The sequence below is a fragment of the Hyperolius riggenbachi genome, chromosome 10, assembly GCF_040937935.1.
Source record: "Hyperolius riggenbachi isolate aHypRig1 chromosome 10, aHypRig1.pri, whole genome shotgun sequence".
NCBI classification, from domain to species: Eukaryota; Metazoa; Chordata; class Amphibia; order Anura; family Hyperoliidae; genus Hyperolius; species Hyperolius riggenbachi.
Window position 1 is genome coordinate 217,847,502 of NC_090655.1, and position 21,945 is coordinate 217,869,446.

The 21,945-nt window shown below is 44.7% G+C and overlaps 1 protein-coding gene across 1 annotated transcript in view; it reads right to left on the reverse strand.

Moving 5' to 3' along the window:
* Positions 1 to 3,089: 3,089 nt before the first annotated feature.
* The window catches only part of LOC137536814 (uncharacterized), an 89,376-nt gene continuing 70,520 nt past the window's right edge, over positions 3,090 to 21,945 (reverse strand). Inside the window, exon 6 of the mRNA XM_068259011.1 lies at positions 3,090 to 5,565. Coding sequence (XP_068115112.1) covers positions 3,785 to 5,565 — 1,781 coding nt within the window. The 3' untranslated portion in view covers positions 3,090 to 3,784. The remainder of the gene's footprint in view (positions 5,566 to 21,945) is intronic.

A 21,945-nucleotide genomic window follows, 5' to 3' on the forward strand; every position in this document is an offset into this window, starting at 1 on the left:
CAAATTTAAATATATTCAGGGGTGCGCTGGACATAAGTTAATACACGATTGTTGTTCTAATTACAAACTTTTTACTGTGAATAATATCACCAAGTACCATAAATCTCAACCATATATATTCTCATGCATTCATCCTTTCATACAAAGAGCAAGCTGGTTCTCTTTTTAGGGATAAAAAACCTCAACAGTTGTGAGCTACAAAAATGCCACAACGTCTGTCGCATAAAATTTCAAGATGTTAAAATATAAAAAATACAATGTGGGTATATTTTCCTAAGGGTTAGCTGATATGCCAGAATTATCTATACACTCCTAGGAATACTACACAGTTCTCATATAGAATTGCAGATCCTGGAACGGTGATTATATGTCCTAAGTGGTATAGACTCTAACTATATAGATGGCAGTCAATAGCCGTTATACATAGGATGCCTTGGCAGTTCCCACCACTCCTGCGATTATATCTCCAACATGTCCCAGAGGTTTCCCAGATAGGATGGTCCCAGTACCCACCAGGGGTCCTCCTCAGTAATATGGGGAGCCGCTTCAGTCACTCAGCGGGCAGCGCCGCTAGAGCGGCAAGCTGCTAGCAGAAAGCGTGACGCCGGATCGGCGACTTCCGGTCCTCCGGATCACCAACTTCAGGGGAGAGACGTCACTTCCTAGTGCGTCTCAACCCAAGCTGTGGCCACTTCCTTGCGTTCCAATCCTCTGTGGTTCCGTAATTCCTCCGTATAACCAGTTGTAGCAATGTTGGTGGAAGGAACGTGGGCCAATCTGTAATATAGCGGGGCGCCCCTATATCAATACAGTTCACAGCTACTCGATTAACATGTTTCGACGGCGCGGCCGGCTTCCTCAGAATCTATGAGTTGGTGTAGAAGTCGCCATCTTTTATATAGGGATGATTTTAACTCAGCCACTCCTCCCTTCAATCTGTTAAAGTGGCAGCTGCTTGTATAGTTCCATAGTGTATAAATAGCATAATGTTGCAATCATTCAACTTTTGAAGTTCTTCTTTTGTCAAGACTTCCTATCTGGCCCCATTGAGATTCACCCATACAGATATATGATTACAAATTAGATATAGAGAAACCAGCAGCTCAATAGAGAACCAGATTGCTCGCATAAAAATAATAATAAATTAAAATCAAATAAGGATCATGAATCCTAACTAGTATATATATGTACTACATCATAAAACCGAAGAGTTCCATTTCATCATTTAACCCCTTTGGCATTAAAGTATCTAAGTTAAAGATCCACCTACTCTCCTGCCTGGACATTTTGGCTAGATAGTCCCCTCCCCTTATATCCCTATATACCACCTCCAAACCAAAATATACCACATCCCATATACGACATTCATGAACGTCCCTAAAATGTTTGGACAGGGGATGCCCCTCCCAACCCTTCCCGATATTGTTTAGGTGTTCACATATCCTACTTGCCAGTGTTCTCTTGGTGCGTCCGATGTATTTCTTACCACATGGGCATATTAGGCAATAAATTACACCCTTAGTGTAATTTATTGCCTAATATGCCCATGTGGTAAGGGTGCAATAAATTACACCCTTAGTGTAATTTATTGCCTAATATGCCCATGTGGTAAGAAATACATCGGACGCACCAAGAGAACACTGGCAAGTAGGATAGGTGAACACCTAAACAATATCGGGAAGGGTTGGGAGGGGCATCCCCTGTCCAAACATTTTAGGGACGTTCATGAATGTCGTATATGGGATGTGGTATATTTTGGTTTGGAGGTGGTATATAGGGACATAAGGGGAGGGGACTATCTAGCCAAAATGTCCAGGCAGGAGAGTAGGTGGATCTTTAACTTAGATACTTTAATGCCAAAGGGGTTAAATGATGAAATGGGCCTCTTCGGTTTTATGATGTAGTACATATATATATATATATATATATACTAGTTAGGATTCATGATCCTTATTTGATTTTAATTTATTATTATTTTTATGCGAGCAATCTGGTTCTCTATTGAGCTGCTGGTTTCTCTATATCTAATTTGTAATCATATATCTGTATGGGTGAATCTCAATGGGGCCAGATAGGAAGTCTTGACAAAAGAAGAACTTCAAAAGTTGAATGATTGCAACATTATGCTATTTATACACTATGGAACTATACAAGCAGCTGCCACTTTAACAGATTGAAGGGAGGAGTGGCTGAGTTAAGATCATACCTATATAAAAGATGGCGACTTCTACACCAACTCATAGATTCTGAGGAAGACGGCCGCGCCGTCGAAACATGTTAATCGAGTAGCTGTGAACTGTATTGATATAGGGGCGCCCCGCTATATTACAGATTGGCCCACGTTCCTTCCACCAACATTGCTACAACTGGTTATACGGAGGAATTACGGAACCACAGAGGATTGGAACGCAAGGAAGTGGCCACAGCTTTGGTTGAGACACACTAGGAAGTGACGTCTCTCCCCTGAAGTTGGTGATCCGGAGGACCGGAAGTCGCCGATCCGGCGTCACGCTTTCTGCTAGCAGCTTGCCGCTCTAGCGGCGCTGCCCGCTGAGTGACTGAAGCGGCTCCCCACATTACTGAGGAGGACCCCTGGTGGGTACTGGGACCATCCTATCTGGGAACCCTCTGGGACATGTTGGAGGAATAATCGCAGGAGTGGTGAGAACTGCCAAGGCATCCTATGTATAACGGCTATTGACTGCCATCTATATAGTTAGAGTCTATACCACTTAGGACATATAATCACCGTTCCAGGATCTGCAATTCTATATGAGAACTGTGTAGTATTCCTAGGAGTGTATAGATAATTCTGGCATATCAGCTAACCCTTAGGAAAATATACCCACATTGTATTTTTTATATTTTAACATCTTGAAATTTTATGCGACAGACGTTGTGGCATTTTTGTAGCTCACAACTGTTGAGGTTTTTTATCCCTAAAAAGAGAACCAGCTTGCTCTGTGTATGAAAGGATGAATGCATGAGAATATATATGGTTGAGATTTATGGTACTTGGTGATATTATTCACAGTAAAAAGTTTGTAATTAGAACAACAATCGTGTATTAACTTATGTCCAGCGCACCCCTGAATATATTTAACTTTGTGGAGTATATCAATAAATGCATGTCTTTTGAAATTGATGGTTTTTGTGTCAGCTTTTAGGAGATGAGTCCACCGCTGCCTTCCAAGCATTTTTAACTATTTTAGCCTGTTTTATTCTTTTGGCGCCTCTGTTCATAGCGTAGAATACTTGTAATCCAGTAGTTATAGACTGCAGCAGGCTGGACCAATGAAATAGATGGGAGCCCATGTAGCAAGGGGCAAGGTTGGGCTCAGAGTCAGCCGAAGATATAGCGGATAAGCCGCAGTGCAGAGATCGACATGTTTTGCTGCATCCCGCAGCATTATGGAGACACATGCAGCACAGAATTAGGCTTAGTACTATATGTACCAATATTAATCTCATCATGTCAGCTCAGCTCAGGGACTTCAATGCTTTACAAACCAATGCACTGATCTGTGTAAATATGCTACCATATGCAACTAACAAAAAATGGTAAACAACACTTCTGACCAGAACATTCCCCATACCCAGTGCAATAATAGAGCTTCTCACCAGTGATGAGAGAGCGATAAGGGAAACTGAACCGGGATGTTATTGGCTGCTGTATCTGCACTGCTCCCCATCCTCCCTACTTCTGGCTATGTCAGGTAACTGGAGAGCAGTATGCTGTGGCCAGTGCAGGTTCTCTAAAGGTGAAGCTATATTTTGCTTTCCGTTACTTCTTATCAGTGTGAGATGTCTCATGTCTAGCCAGGCTTGTGTTACGACTAAAACATTTCCCACACTCAGCACATGAATAGGGCTTCTCGCTAGTGTGAGTTTTCTTATGATCGGCAAGATGTGATTTTTGTGTAAAACATTTCCCACACTCAGCACATGAATAGGGCTTCTCACCAGTGTGATATCTCTCATGTCTGGCAAGGTATAATTTCTGTAAAAAACATTTCCCACACTCCGCACATGAATAGGGATGCGTGTGAGTTTTCTTATGATTGGCAAGTTGTGATTGACGAGCAAAACATTTGCCACACTTAGCACATGAATAGGGCTTCTCACCAGTGTGATATCTCTCATGGTTGGCAAGGTATGATTTCTGTGCAAAACATTTCCCACACTCCGCACATGAATAGGGCTTGGTGTGAGTTGTCTTATGATTGGCAAGTTTTGATTGATGAGCAAAACATTTGCCACACTTAGCACATGAATAGGGCTTCTCACCAGTGTGATATGTCTCATGTGCGTCAAGGTGTGATTTCTGTGCAAAACGTTTCCCACACTCAATGCATGTATATGGCTTTTCACCAGTGTGAAGCCTTTTATGTGTAACAAGGCTTTCTTTAGCTACAAAACATTTCCCACACTCACTACATGGATATGGCTTCTCGCCTGTGTGAGATTTCTCATGTCTTCTAAGTGTGCATTTACCTCTAAAACATTTCCCACACTCAGCACATGAATATGGTTTCTCACCAGTGTGTACTCTCTCATGTAGGACAAGACTTGATTTCAGTCTAAAACATTTCCCACACACAGCACATGAATATGTCTTCTCACCAGTGTGTACACTCTTATGTATCACAAGACTTAAGTTCTGTCGAAAACATTTCCCACACTCAGCACATGAATATGGCTTCTTCACAGTATGAGATATCTTATGAATGGAAAGCTGTGATTTATATGCAAAACATTTCCCACATTCAGCACATGAATAAGGCATCTTACCAGTGTGAGACCTCTCATGCCTGATAAGGTATGATTTATGTGCAAAACATTCCTCACACTCAGCACATGAGTATGGTTTCTCACGAGTGTGTACTGTCTCATGTTCGACAAGACTTGATTTCCTTCCAAAACATTTCCCACACTCAGCACATAAATAGGGCTTCTTACCAGTGTGAGTTGTCTTGTGATCGGCAAGATTTGATTTACTTGTAAAACATTTCCCACACTCAGCACATGAAAAAGGCCTCTCACCAGTGTGAGACAATTCATGTCTTACAAGCTGTGATCTTTGTATAAAGCTTTTCCCACACTTAGGACATACAAATGGCTTCTCACCAGTGTGAAGCCTTTCATGTGTAACAAGGCTTCCTTTAGCTGCAAAACATTTCCCACACTCACTGCATGAATATGGCTTCTCACCAGTGTGGGTCCTCTCATGTCTGACAAGCGCTGATTTCTTCATAAAACAGTTACCACAATCAGAACATAAATGTGGTTTCTCACCAGTGTGATATCTTTCATGTTTGACAAGAACTGATTTCCTACCAAAACATTTCCCACACGTGGAGCATGAATAAGATCCTCCAGCAGGGGGATAGCTGTGCTGGGTATGAAGCCCCCCAGGGTTAGACAGGTGGGGAGAGCCTTGGGGAATATTCGGGATAACCAGGGTAGGTGCAGGAAACACTTGTCCAATGACAACACCAGTCGCCGAACAGTCTGTGGATACGGAGGGACGAGTCTCTGAGAGGTTCCTGATGCCGGGACTCCATGCTGCAAATAGAGAAACATCATCACTTCCTGTTAGAGAATTGCGAGGGGAGGAACAATTATCATTAGAGATGGTCAGTGAGCTGCTGATAATTCCAAGTTGATGCAAACTTTATGTAGCTTAGAAATGGACCAGATGCAGCAGCTACATGGCTTGGCATATAGTTATCATGCATTCTGCACCATCTCAGAGTTATTTGCATGCCACTGACTATCCCTATGCCTAAAGCATTGGCCATACATAGAATTACAGTAAATTGTACAGTTTGATGAGACAATGGAAGCAATGTTTTACTCTTGTGACAACAGACCTGTATAGCAAGACATCTGTGTTATGTGTATTCATTTGGTTTCATACATTCTTATTGCCATTGTATACTCTTGTTTCTCATATGTCCTTTGTAAATGTACCATTGTCTCACTCTTGTTTCCAATTGTGCAAATAAAGATATAGTGACAAGGGATGAAAGAGCGAGAATCTTGTTTGACCTTGCAGAGAATTGGGATTTCCCTGTGCCGTTCTCATGATAGTCAGAGCTAGTGAGAGCTTAGGGAGATAGCTGAGAATGATTCAGGGATGGATTCAGGGACAGTGTAGGAATGCTGTAGGCCAGTGTACTAGTCTGTGTCTGTGTGTGAGAGGGTTTTTTACAGCCTCCAGCACATTTGCTCTTATGTTCAGTACTGTCTGTGACAGAGTTTGTCTATTGATCCAGCACACTTACACAGTCACTTACACTGTGTGCACTGTACTGTGACACCAACTATACTATCCATCCAACAGACCTGCACTGTAACATTGTGTGTACTGTGACACAGGCTATACTATCCATCCAGCAGACTTGCACTATAACATTGTGTGTACTGTGACACAGGCTATACTATCTATCCAGCAGACCTGCACTGTAACATTGTGTGTACTGTGACACAGGCTATACTATCCATCCAGCAGACTTGCACTATAACATTGTGTGTACTGTGACACAGGCTATACTATCCATCCAGCAGACTTGCACTATAACATTGTGTGTACTGTGGCACAGGCTATACTATCCCATCCAGCAGACTTGCGCTGTAACATTGTGTGTACTGTGACACAGGCTATACTATCCCATCCAGCAGACTTGCGCTGTAACATTGTGTGTACTGTGACACAGGCTACACTATCTATCCAGCAGACTTGCACTGTAACATTGTGTGCACTGTGGCACAGGCTATACTATCCATCCAGCAGACTTGCACTGTAACATTGTGTGCACTGTGACACAGGCTATACTATCCATCCAGCAGACTTGCACTGTAACATTGTGTGTACTGTGACACAGGCTATACTATCCATCCAGCAGACTTGCACTGTAGCATTGTGTGTAATGTGACACAGGCTATACTATCCATCCAGCAGACTTGCACTGTAACATTGTGTGCACTGTGACACAGGCTATACTATCCATCCAGCAGACTTGCACTGTAACATTGTGTGCACTGTGACACAGGCTATACTATCCATCCTGCAGACTTGCACTGTACCATTGTGTGCACTGTGACACAGGCTATACTATCCCATCCAGCAGACTTGCACTGTAACATTGTGTGTACTGTGACACAGGCTATACTATCCAACCTGCAGACTTGCGCTGTAACATTGTGTGTACTGTGGCACAGGCTATACTATCCATCCAGTAGCCTTGCACTGTACCATTGTGTGCACTGTGACACAGGCTATACTATCCATCCAGCAGAGTTGCACTGTAACATTGCGTGCACTGTAACAGAGGCTATACTATCCATCCTGCAGACTTGCACTGTAACATTGTGTGCACTGTGACACAGGCTATACTATCCAGCCAGCAGATTTGCACTGTAACATTGTGTGTACTGTGACACAGGCTATACTATCCATCCAGCAGACTTGCACTGTAAAATTGTGTGTACTGTGACACAGGCTATACTATCCAATCTGCAGACTTGCGCTGTAACATTGTGTGCACTGTGGCACAGGCTATACTATCCATCCAGCAGACTTGCACTGTAACATTGTGTGCACTGTGACACAGGCTATACTATCCATCCAGTAGCCTTGCACTGTAACATTGTGTGTACTGTGACACAGGCTATACTATCCATCCAGCAGACTTGCACTGTAGCATCGTGTGTACTGTGACACAGGCTATACTATCCATCCAGCAGACTTGCACTGTAACATTGTTTATACTGTGGCACAGGCTATACTATCCCATCCAGCAGACTTGCACTGTAACATTGTGTGTACTGTGACACAGGCTATACTATCCATCCAGCAGACTTGCACTGTAACATTGTGTGTACTGTGACACAGGCTATACTATCCAACCTGCAGACTTGCACTGTAACATTGCGTGCACTGTGACAGAGGCTATACTATCCATCCAGCAGACTTGCACTGTAACATTGTGTGTACTGTGACACAGGCTATACTATCCCATCCAGCAGACTTGCACTGTAACATTGCGTGCACTGTGACAGAGGCTATACTATCCATCCAGCAGACTTGCACTGTAACATTACGTGCACTGTGACAGAGGCTATACTATCCATCCAGCAGACTTGCACTGTAACATTGTGTGTACTGTGACACAGGCTATACTATCCATCCAGCAGACTTGCACTGTAACATTGTGTGTACTGTGACACCGGCTATACTATCCATCCAGTAGCCTTGCACTGTAACATTGTGTGTACTGTGGCACAGGCTATACTATCCATCCAGCAGACTTGCACTGTAACATTGTGTGTACTCTGACACAGGCTATACTATCCATCCAGCAGACTTGCACTGTAGCATTGTGTGTACTGTGACACAGGCTATACTATCCATCCAGCGGACTTGCACTGTAACATTGTGTATACTGTGGCACAGGCTATACTATCCCATCCAGCAGACTTGCACTGTAACATTGTGTGTACTGTGACACAGGCTATACTATCCATCCAGCAGACTTGCACTGTAACATTGTGTGTACTGTGACACAGGCTATACTATCCAACCTGCAGACTTGCGCTGTAACATTGTGTGTACTGTGGCACAGGCTATACTATCCATCCAGTAGCCTTGCACTGTACCATTGTGTGCACTGTGACACAGGCTATACTATCCATCCAGCAGACTTGCACTGTAACATTGCGTACACTGTAACAGAGGCTATACTATCCATCCAGCAGACTTGCACTGTAACATTGTGTGCACTGTGACACAGGCTATACTATCCATCCAGCAGACTTGCACTGTAGCATTGTGTGTACTGTGACACAGGCTATACTATCCATCCTGCAGACTTGCACTGTAACATTGTGTGCACTGTGACACAGGCTATACTATCCATCCTGCAGACTTGCACTGTAACATTGTGTGTACTGTGACACAGGCTATACTATCCATCCAGCAGACTTGCCCTGTAACATTGTGTGTACTGTGACACAGGCTATACTATCCATCCTGCAGACTTGCACTGTAACATTGTGTGCACTGTGACACAGGCTATACTATCCATCCTGCAGACTTGCACTGTAACATTGTGTGTACTGTGACACAGGCTATACTATCCATCCAGCAGACTTGCACTGTAACATTGTGTGCACTGTGACACAGGCTATACTATCCATCCAGCAGACTTGCACTGTAACATTGTGTGCACTGTGACACAGGCTATACTATCCATCCAGCAGACTTGCACTGTAACATTGTGTGCACTGTGACACAGGCTATACTATCCATCCAGCAGACTTGCACTGTAACATTGTGTACACTGTGACACAGGCTATACTATCCCATCCAGCAGACTTGCACTGTAACATTACGTGCACTGTGACAGAGGCTATACTATCCATCCAGCAGACTTGCACTGTAACATTGCGTGTACTGTGACACAGGCTATACTATCCATCCAGCAGACTTGCACTATAACATTGTGTGAACTGTGACACAGGCTATACTATCCCATCCAGCAGACTTGCACTGTAACATTGCGTGCACTGTGACAGAGGCTATACTATCCATCCAGCAGACTTGCACTGTAACATTGCGTGTACTGTGACACAGGCTATACTATCCATCCAGCAGACTTGCACTATAACATTGTGTGTACTGTGACACAGGCTATACTATCTATCCAGCAGACCTGCACTGTAACATTGTGTGTACTGTGACACAGGCTATACTATCCATCCAGCAGACTTGCACTATAACATTGTGTGTACTGTGACACAGGCTATACTATCCATCCAGCAGACTTGCACTATAACATTGTGTGTACTGTGGCACAGGCTATACTATCCCATCCAGCAGACTTGCGCTGTAACATTGTGTGTACTGTGACACAGGCTATACTATCCCATCCAGCAGACTTGCGCTGTAACATTGTGTGTACTGTGACACAGGCTACACTATCTATCCAGCAGACTTGCACTGTAACATTGTGTGCACTGTGGCACAGGCTATACTATCCATCCAGCAGACTTGCACTGTAACATTGTGTGCACTGTGACACAGGCTATACTATCCATCCAGCAGACTTGCACTGTAACATTGTGTGTACTGTGACACAGGCTATACTATCCATCCAGCAGACTTGCACTGTAGCATTGTGTGTAATGTGACACAGGCTATACTATCCATCCAGCAGACTTGCACTGTAACATTGTGTGCACTGTGACACAGGCTATACTATCCATCCAGCAGACTTGCACTGTAACATTGTGTGCACTGTGACACAGGCTATACTATCCATCCTGCAGACTTGCACTGTACCATTGTGTGCACTGTGACACAGGCTATACTATCCCATCCAGCAGACTTGCACTGTAACATTGTGTGTACTGTGACACAGGCTATACTATCCAACCTGCAGACTTGCGCTGTAACATTGTGTGTACTGTGGCACAGGCTATACTATCCATCCAGTAGCCTTGCACTGTACCATTGTGTGCACTGTGACACAGGCTATACTATCCATCCAGCAGAGTTGCACTGTAACATTGCGTGCACTGTAACAGAGGCTATACTATCCATCCTGCAGACTTGCACTGTAACATTGTGTGCACTGTGACACAGGCTATACTATCCAGCCAGCAGATTTGCACTGTAACATTGTGTGTACTGTGACACAGGCTATACTATCCATCCAGCAGACTTGCACTGTAAAATTGTGTGTACTGTGACACAGGCTATACTATCCAATCTGCAGACTTGCGCTGTAACATTGTGTGCACTGTGGCACAGGCTATACTATCCATCCAGCAGACTTGCACTGTAACATTGTGTGCACTGTGACACAGGCTATACTATCCATCCAGTAGCCTTGCACTGTAACATTGTGTGTACTGTGACACAGGCTATACTATCCATCCAGCAGACTTGCACTGTAGCATCGTGTGTACTGTGACACAGGCTATACTATCCATCCAGCAGACTTGCACTGTAACATTGTTTATACTGTGGCACAGGCTATACTATCCCATCCAGCAGACTTGCACTGTAACATTGTGTGTACTGTGACACAGGCTATACTATCCATCCAGCAGACTTGCACTGTAACATTGTGTGTACTGTGACACAGGCTATACTATCCAACCTGCAGACTTGCACTGTAACATTGCGTGCACTGTGACAGAGGCTATACTATCCATCCAGCAGACTTGCACTGTAACATTGTGTGTACTGTGACACAGGCTATACTATCCCATCCAGCAGACTTGCACTGTAACATTGCGTGCACTGTGACAGAGGCTATACTATCCATCCAGCAGACTTGCACTGTAACATTACGTGCACTGTGACAGAGGCTATACTATCCATCCAGCAGACTTGCACTGTAACATTGTGTGTACTGTGACACAGGCTATACTATCCATCCAGCAGACTTGCACTGTAACATTGTGTGTACTGTGACACCGGCTATACTATCCATCCAGTAGCCTTGCACTGTAACATTGTGTGTACTGTGGCACAGGCTATACTATCCATCCAGCAGACTTGCACTGTAACATTGTGTGTACTCTGACACAGGCTATACTATCCATCCAGCAGACTTGCACTGTAGCATTGTGTGTACTGTGACACAGGCTATACTATCCATCCAGCGGACTTGCACTGTAACATTGTGTATACTGTGGCACAGGCTATACTATCCCATCCAGCAGACTTGCACTGTAACATTGTGTGTACTGTGACACAGGCTATACTATCCATCCAGCAGACTTGCACTGTAACATTGTGTGTACTGTGACACAGGCTATACTATCCAACCTGCAGACTTGCGCTGTAACATTGTGTGTACTGTGGCACAGGCTATACTATCCATCCAGTAGCCTTGCACTGTACCATTGTGTGCACTGTGACACAGGCTATACTATCCATCCAGCAGACTTGCACTGTAACATTGCGTACACTGTAACAGAGGCTATACTATCCATCCAGCAGACTTGCACTGTAACATTGTGTGCACTGTGACACAGGCTATACTATCCATCCAGCAGACTTGCACTGTAGCATTGTGTGTACTGTGACACAGGCTATACTATCCATCCTGCAGACTTGCACTGTAACATTGTGTGCACTGTGACACAGGCTATACTATCCATCCTGCAGACTTGCACTGTAACATTGTGTGTACTGTGACACAGGCTATACTATCCATCCAGCAGACTTGCCCTGTAACATTGTGTGTACTGTGACACAGGCTATACTATCCATCCTGCAGACTTGCACTGTAACATTGTGTGCACTGTGACACAGGCTATACTATCCATCCTGCAGACTTGCACTGTAACATTGTGTGTACTGTGACACAGGCTATACTATCCATCCAGCAGACTTGCACTGTAACATTGTGTGCACTGTGACACAGGCTATACTATCCATCCAGCAGACTTGCACTGTAACATTGTGTGCACTGTGACACAGGCTATACTATCCATCCAGCAGACTTGCACTGTAACATTGTGTGCACTGTGACACAGGCTATACTATCCATCCAGCAGACTTGCACTGTAACATTGTGTACACTGTGACACAGGCTATACTATCCCATCCAGCAGACTTGCACTGTAACATTACGTGCACTGTGACAGAGGCTATACTATCCATCCAGCAGACTTGCACTGTAACATTGCGTGTACTGTGACACAGGCTATACTATCCATCCAGCAGACTTGCACTATAACATTGTGTGAACTGTGACACAGGCTATACTATCCCATCCAGCAGACTTGCACTGTAACATTGCGTGCACTGTGACAGAGGCTATACTATCCATCCAGCAGACTTGCACTGTAACATTGCGTGTACTGTGACACAGGCTATACTATCCATCCAGCAGACTTGCACTATAACATTGTGTGAACTGTGACACAGGCTATACTATCCATCCAGCAGACTTGCACTGTAACATTGTGTGCACTGTAACACAGGCTATACTACCCATCCAGCAGACTTGCACTGTAGCATTGTGTGCACTGTGACACAGGCTATACTATCCATCCTGCAGACTTGCACTGTAACATTGTGTGCACTGTGACACAGGCTATACTATCCATCCAGCAGACTTGCACTGTAGCATTATGTGTACTGTGACACAGGCTATACTATCCATCCAGCAGACTTGCACTGTGACATTGTGTGAACTGTGACACAGGCTATACTATCCCATCCAGCAGACTTGCACTGTGACACAGGCTATACTATCCATCCAGCAGACTTGCACTATAAAATTGTGTGCACTGTAACACAGGCTATACTATCTATCCTGCAGACTTGCACTGTAACATTGTGTGCACTGTGACACAGGCTATACTATCCATCCAGTAGCCTTGCACTGTAACATTGTGTGTACTGTGACACAGGCTATACTATCCATCCAGCAGACTTGCACTGTAGCATTGTGTGTACTGTGACACAGGCTATACTATCCATCCAGCAGACTTGCACTGTAACATTGTGTGTACTGTGACACAGGCTATACTATCCAACCTGCAGACTTGCGCTGTAACATTGTGTGTACTGTGGCACAGGCTATACTATCCATCCAGTAGCCTTGCACTGTACCATTGTGTGCACTGTGACACAGGCTATACTATCCATCCAGCAGACTTGCACTGTAACATTGCGTGCACTGTAACAGAGGCTATACTATCCATCCAGCAGACTTGCACTGTAACATTGTGTGCACTGTGACACAGGCTATACTATCCATCCAGCAGACTTGCACTGTAGCATTGTGTGTACTGTGACACAGGCTATACTATCCATCCTGCAGACTTGGACTGTAACATTGTGTGCACTGTGACACAGGCTATACTATCCATCCTGCAGACTTGCACTGTAACATTGTGTGTACTGTGACACAGGCTATACTATCCATCCAGCAGACTTGCCCTGTAACATTGTGTGTACTGTGACACAGGCTATACCATCCATCCAGCAGACTTGCACTGTAACATTACGTGCACTGTGACAGAGGCTATACTATCCATCCAGCAGACTTGCACTGTAACATTGTGTGTACTGTGACACAGGCTATACTATCCCATCCAGCAGACTTGCACTGTAACATTGCGTGCACTGTGACAGAGGCTATACTATCCATCCAGCAGACTTGCACTGTAACATTACGTGCACTGTGACAGAGGCTATACTATCCATCCAGCAGACTTGCACTGTAACATTGTGTGTACTGTGACACAGGCTATACTATCCATCCAGCAGACTTGCACTGTAACATTGTGTGTACTGTGACACCGGCTATACTATCCATCCAGTAGCCTTGCACTGTAACATTGTGTGTACTGTGGCACAGGCTATACTATCCATCCAGCAGACTTGCACTGTAACATTGTGTGTACTGTGACACAGGCTATACTATCCATCCAGCAGACTTGCACTGTAGCATTGTGTGTACTGTGACACAGGCTATACTATCCATCCAGCAGACTTGCACTGTAACATTGTGTATACTGTGGCACAGGCTATACTATCCCATCCAGCAGACTTGCACTGTAACATTGTGTGTACTGTGACACAGGCTATACTATCCATCCAGCAGACTTGCACTGTAACATTGTGTGTACTGTGACACAGGCTATACTATCCAACCTGCAGACTTGCACTGTAACATCGTGTATACTGTGGCACAGGCTATACTATCCCATCCAGCAGACTTGCACTGTAACATTGTGTGTACTGTGACACAGGCTATACTATCCATCCAGCAGACTTGCCCTGTAACATTGTGTGTACTGTGGCACAGGCTATACTATCCATCCAGTAGCCTTGCACTGTACCATTGTGTGCACTGTGACACAGGCTATACTATCCATCCAGCAGACTTGCACTGTAACATTGTGTACTGTGACACCGGCTATAATATCCATCCAGCAGACTTGTACTATAACATTGTGTGAACTGTGACACAGGCTATACTATCCCATCCAGCAGACTTGCACTGTAACGTTGCGTGCACTGTGACAGAGGCTATACTATCCATCCAGCAGACTTGCACTATAACATTGTGTGAACTGTGACACAGGCTATACTATCCATCCAGCAGACTTGCACTGTAGCATTGTGTGTACTGTGACACAGGCTATACTATCCATCCTGCAGACTTGCACTGTAACATTGTGTGCACTGTGACACAGGCTATACTATCTATCCTGCAGACTTGCACTGTAACATTGTGTGCACTGTGACACAGGCTATACTATCCATCCAGCAGACTTGCACTGTAGCATTATGTGTACTGTGACACAGGCTATACTATCCATCCAGCAGACTTGCACTGTGACATTGTGTGAACTGTGACACAGGCTATACTATCCCATCCAGCAGACTTGCACTGTGACACAGGCTATACTATCCATCCAGCAGACTTGCACTATAAAATTTTGTGCACTGTAACACAGGCTATACTATCCAACCTGCAGACTTGCGCTGTAACATTGTGTGTACTGTGGCACAGGCTATACTATCCATCCAGTAGCCTTGCACTGTAACATTGCGTGCACTGTAACAGAGGCTATACTATCCATCCAGCAGACTTGCACTGTAACATTGTGTGTACTGTGACACAAGCTATACTATCCATCCAGCAGACTTGCACTGTAACATTGTGTGCACCGTGACACAGGCTATACTATCCATCCTACAGATTTGCACTGTAACATTGTGTGTACTGTGACACAGGCTATACTATCCACCTTGCAGACTTGCACTGTAACATTGTGTGCACTGTGACACAGGCTATACTATCCATCCTGCAGACTTGCACTGTAACATTGTGTGTACTGTGACACAGGCTATACTATCCATCCAGCAGACTTGCACTGTAGCATTGTGTGTACTGTGACACAGGCTATACTATCCACCTTGCAGACTTGCACTGTAACATTATGGGCTCGATTCACCAAGCGGTGCAAAGTGTTAGCACCGTGGTGAAAAGGCCCTTATCACGCCTAAACTCACTTTAGGCATGATAAGAAGAAACTCGCGCGAAGTTACCGCGCGCAAAGTTTTGCACGTGCGCGCGCAGCGGCCCCCGCTTCGCGCGAAGCTCCCATTAAGCCCTATGGGACTTTGCGCGCGCTCTCACGCGCGAACGCGCGGTAACTTCGCGCTAAGAGCAGGAAAAATCGGTGATAACTCAGTGGTGAAAAGGTTATCACGCCTAAAGTCTTTTAGGCGTGATAACTGGGTTATCACCGCTTTGTGAATCGAGGCCTATGTGTACTGTGACACAGGCTATACTATCCATCCTGCAGACTTGCACTGTAACATTGTGTGTACTGTGACACAGGCTATACTATCCATCCAGCAGACTTGCACTGTAACATTGTGTGTACTGTGACACAGGCTATATAATATCCATCCAGCAGACTTGCACTGTAGCATTGCGTGTACTGTGACACAGGCTATACTATCCATCCAGCAGACTTGCACTGTAACATTGTGTGTACTGTGACACAGGCTATACTATCCATCCAGCAGACTTGCACTGTGACATTGTGTGCACTGTGGCACAGGCTATACTATCCCATCCAGCAGACTTGCACTGTAACATTGTGTGTACTGTGACACTGGCTATACTATCCATCCAGCAGACTTGCACTGTAACATTGTGTGTACTGTGGCACAGGCTATACTATCCATCCAGCAGATTTGCACTGTAACATTGCGTGCACTGTGACAGAGGCTATACTATCCATCCAGCAGACTTGCACTGTAACATTGTGTGTACTGTGACACAGGCTATACTATCCATCCAGCAGACTTGCACTGTGACATTGTGTGCACTGTGGCACAGGCTATACTATCCATCCAGCAGACTTGCACTGTAACATTGTGTGCACTGTGACACTGGCCATACTATCCCACCCAGCAGACTTGCACTGTAGCATTGTGTGTAATGTGACACAGGCTATACTATCCATCCAGCAGACTTGCACTGTGACATTGTGTGCACTGTGGCACAGGCTATACTATCCATCCAGCAGACTTGCACTGTAACATTGTGTGTACTGTGACACAGGCTATACTATCCATCCAGCAGACTTGCACTGTAACATTGTGTGTACTGTGACACAGGCTATACTATCCATCCAGCAGACTTGCACTGTAACATTGTGTGTACTGTGACACAGGCTATACTATTCATCCAGCAGACTTGCACTATAACATTGTGTGAACTGTGATACAGGCTATACTATCCCATCCAGCAGACTTGCACTGTAACATTGTGTGCACTGTGACACAGGCTATACTGTCCATCCAGCAGACTTGCACTGTAACATTGTGTGTACTGTGACACAGGCTATACTGTCCATCCAGCAGACTTGCACTGTAACATTGTGTGTACTGTGACACAGGCTATACTATCCATCCAGCAGACTTGCACTGTGACATTGTGTGCACTGTGGCACAGGCTATACTATCCATCCAGCAGACTTGCACTGTAACATTGTGTGCACTGTGACACAGGCTATACTATCCATCCAGCAGACTTGCACTGTAGCATTGTGTGTAATGTGACACAGGCTATACTATCCATCCAGCAGACTTGCACTGTAACATTGCGTGCACTGTGACAGAGGTTATACTATCCATCCAGCAGACTTGCACTGTAACATTGTGTGTACTGTGACACAGGCTATACTGTCCATCCAGCAGACTTGCACTGTAACATTGTGTGTACTGTGACACAGGCTATACTGTCCATCCAGCAGACTTGCACTGTAACATTGTGTGTACTGTGACACAGGCTATATTATCCATCCAGCAGACTTGCACTGTGACATTGTGTGCACTGTGACACTGGCCATACTATCCCATCCAGTAGACTTGCACTGTAACATTGTGTGTACTGTGCCACAGGCTATACTGTCCATCCAGCAGACTTGCACTGTAACATTGTGTGTACTGTAGCACAGGCTATACTATCCATCCAGCAGACTTGCACTGTGACATTGTGTGACCTGTGACACAGGCTACACCATCCATCCAGCAGACTTGCACTGTAACATTGTGTGTACTGTGACACAGGCTATACCAGTGATGGCTAACCTTTCAGAGGCCGAGTGCCCAAACTGCGACCTAACATCGACTTATTTATCTCCAAGTGCCAATGGGAGGGGGGGGGGGGTGTTGCGGCGCGCCGAAAAATGGGCGGGCAGCATTTCACCAGAAAAGCGCAGTGGGCCACATTTCACCAGAAAATAAACGCAGTGGGCCACATTACACCAGAAAATAAACGCAGTGGGCCACATTTCACCAGAAAACAAACGCAGTGGGCAGCATTTCACAGGAAATAAACACAATGTGGGAAACATTTTAGCAGAAAATAACACAGTGGGCCGAATTTCTCCTGCAAAAAAAGTAATGTACTCACCTGACAGAAGTCTTCTCTCTCGGCTGGGCTCTGGTGCGCATCTCCCCTGGACGTTTCTTCTGCAGTCTCCCACGCTGCCGCTGACAGGCAGCGTGCAGGGCTACGGGAAGATGGCGCCCGAAGCCCTGTACTGGAGACACAAATAGTCTCCAGTACAGGGCTTCGGCAGTCATCTTGCCGTAGCCCTGGTCTGCCTCCCGTGAGACTGCGGGCTGCAGGCTATGAACTGGCGCGGCAGCGTCTAGAGACGCTGCGGCCAGTTCATAAGCAGCGGTGGCGTGCCAGCAAATTAGGCTACGTGTGCCAGGCCCGGCACACGTGCCATAGGTTCGCCACCGCTGGGCTAGACTATCCATCCTGCAGACTTGCACTGTAACATTGTGTGTACTCTGACACAGGCTATACTATCCCATCCAGCAGACTTGCACTGTAACATTGTGTGTACTGTGATACTGGGATAATGTGTCACATTGTGTCTGAGCTGTGTAAAGTGCTAAGACACAGCTGGTTTCATATCTTAATAATCACAATTGCGGCAGTGTAGACACTAAATGGTGGGGCATGTACTCCCAATAATCAAACAAGAAATAACTTTAAATTCATAAAGAATCATATCAAAATGTATTAATTCATGAAGGACAAAACACTATTTAAAAAATGTACTCTTAATAAATACATGGGATGGCCACCCCGTCACAACACAACCACATCCATCACCACACATACTCCACAGTCACACGCTGGCATCTATAAATGTTGATATCTCAAAATGTTTGATATAAGATCACAGCAGCAACTTGCAAATTTCATTTGTATGATAGTACTGGCATCTAGCATAGACAAAAAGGGAGAGCAAAGAACTACATGTGAAAGGCATGCACCAAGTTCATCCAGCCAAGTCAGACAGCAAATTGCACAAAAATCTTCTTGTTAGCCAAGCAGTGTTAGTGTTGCACTATTCAGGCACAGAGCAAATGGCGCATAGTCCATCCAGCATGCAAAACAGCAGAGCAGCCTATAAGCTAGTGACCATCATTTGTCAGCAAAAGCAAGAGGCAGATCACCTTCACCGTAGTTTAGCACTGCGCAATGGCATAAGGCCAAAGATATGAAAAATGCATAGCTTGTCTCACCAAGTCATGTAGAGCTCCCTCGTCAATAGAGGATAACAACACTGAGTTCCTTCTGAGGACACTATGGGCAAGTCAAGTCCATTTGGCAAAGGTTTGATGTCCACAGTTGCCCAGATCAGTCATTGTAGATGATCAGTGTGGATGCAAGGATGGTGGGTGCGGGCCATTGGAGTAAGTCCCGACTTAGGTAGATGCGAGGGTTGGGGCGGCGAGTCGTCTCATGCACAAGGCAGGCAGCTAACCCGACGTTTCGCCGGCTTCCGGTTTTCTCAAAGGGCGTGGCTGCCGCGACGTATCACTCCCTAACCTTTAGCCTCACAACAACCAATCAGCACACTCGAACACCGCCCATCAACAAATACAACACACATGCCAGTGCACGGAAAGGGAGCCAGAGCAGGGGCTGCAGCGGGCGGCGGCAATCAGATTGACAGGGGAACATTAAGATTTCATAACACACATAATGGGTGCATGAAAAACATACTACCCAACGGCAGAAATGCCATATAGCGTATAATAAACTAGCATATAAATAATAGTGTATGGCAACTCAGTCCCCTCATAAAAGCTCCCACCGTCCATCAGGTACCTGGCAGCACTAGTCCCAACCCTGTACGCTGGCAATAATTAACTACCTTTTTTTTTTTTTTTTTTAAAGAAAGAAAAAGCAAATCAGAAAATAAAACAACAAAAATATATAAAGAGCGGATTCCAAAAATGCCCCAACCAATAAAATATAAATGTTGACCCCAAAAGGTATATCTCAATGGGGGCTATAGGGGACAAGTTTCAGTTGTTTCATATGTTGGGCTCTAATGGCTGTCTTATGAGAAGACATCCTTTCTTTCAACATCCAGCCAGGTGCCAGGTTGACTGTGTACGTGTAAATCCGCAACTTCCGGTGCTTGGAGCATCTCTGTTGCTTAGTTACGGTGAGGCCATTCCGCGATTGGCCTGTAGATTCATGCACGTCATGAGACATGTGACGCACATACACAGAAGACAGACAGACAAATTACAGCGCTCAAGGCTGCACCTGAAATTTAAACCAACAGAGGCAATGCACAGCCCCACTAGGGCTAAATACATGCCTTGAATGCAATACAGGTGCAAATTATGTACTAATTCAAATCTAAAAATGTTGAATGTAGATTTGAAGCAATGAATTCAGCTAGCTGCTAGTATACTTACGTTCAATTTGTACAGCGGGAGACATGGCAGCGCTTTCAAACAGAAGTTTTACCTCAATGAGCTATCTGCATGGATGTGCAGAGCTCCAGTAACTGGACAACATTACACACCTAGCACTCAAAACAGGCAAAAGAGGGTGTTAGCTTCAGTAAATAATGTGTACACAGATTATTACCTAATAGACTTCCCCACGGCGATGATGGACCATTCAATTTGTACAGTGGGAGACATGGCAGCGCTTTCAAACAGAAGTTATACCTGAATGATCTATTTGTCATTTGTCTTTCTGTCTGCTTGATGAAATGTGCATACCATTTATTTTTTTTAAAGTTACTTTTTATTTGATTTTAGAAACATATATTAAACAAAACATTCCCCCAAACAGAAGGGGATAACAACATATAAAACATCAAGAAGAAGCTTACATACGGAATGTCATAAGTGCATGTCGATATTCATCAGAGATGCAAAACATTTAGCAGTAATTATACCATCATCTCATTTAAGAAAGTATAATACCGTGCAACTATCAACCTCACCTAGATATCAGATCAGTGCTGACTCCCCTCGCTCCCTCACCCTAACAGCTTATTTCTGGGGTTTCATCTAATGTCACATTAAAGATGTACATGGTTTGTGTAATAGAATACTTTTAAGGTATATATAAAATGATAGATCTCACTCCTCCTAGCCAGACTTTAAGGATACTTTATTCTGAAGATAGAGTGTCTCGGTTCTTGGTCCATACATCCCAGACCTTTTGAAATGTATTGGCACAACCCCTAGCAATGTAGGCTGCTTTGTATAAATGTAAAGATGAGTTGATAAGATTTTTCCAGAATTGGATTGATGGAGGATCCTGCTGTTTCCATGACAGTAATATAGATTACCTGTAATAAAACAGGAGGAGACCCACCAATGCTCTTTGGGCTCTAGTTGGAGCTAAGGATGATACTTCACCTAGAAGGCAATGAAGTGGTTTAGGGGGAACCCGTAGTTTAGTTACTTGTGAGATAAATGCACATATTTCCTTCCATTTTGCTGCTATTGCAGGACAGAGCCAAAAAATGTGATCAAAATTTGCCGCATCCATCCCGCATCTCCAGCAACTGGAGCCCTCTGAGGAACAGAATTTACCCAATCTAGAG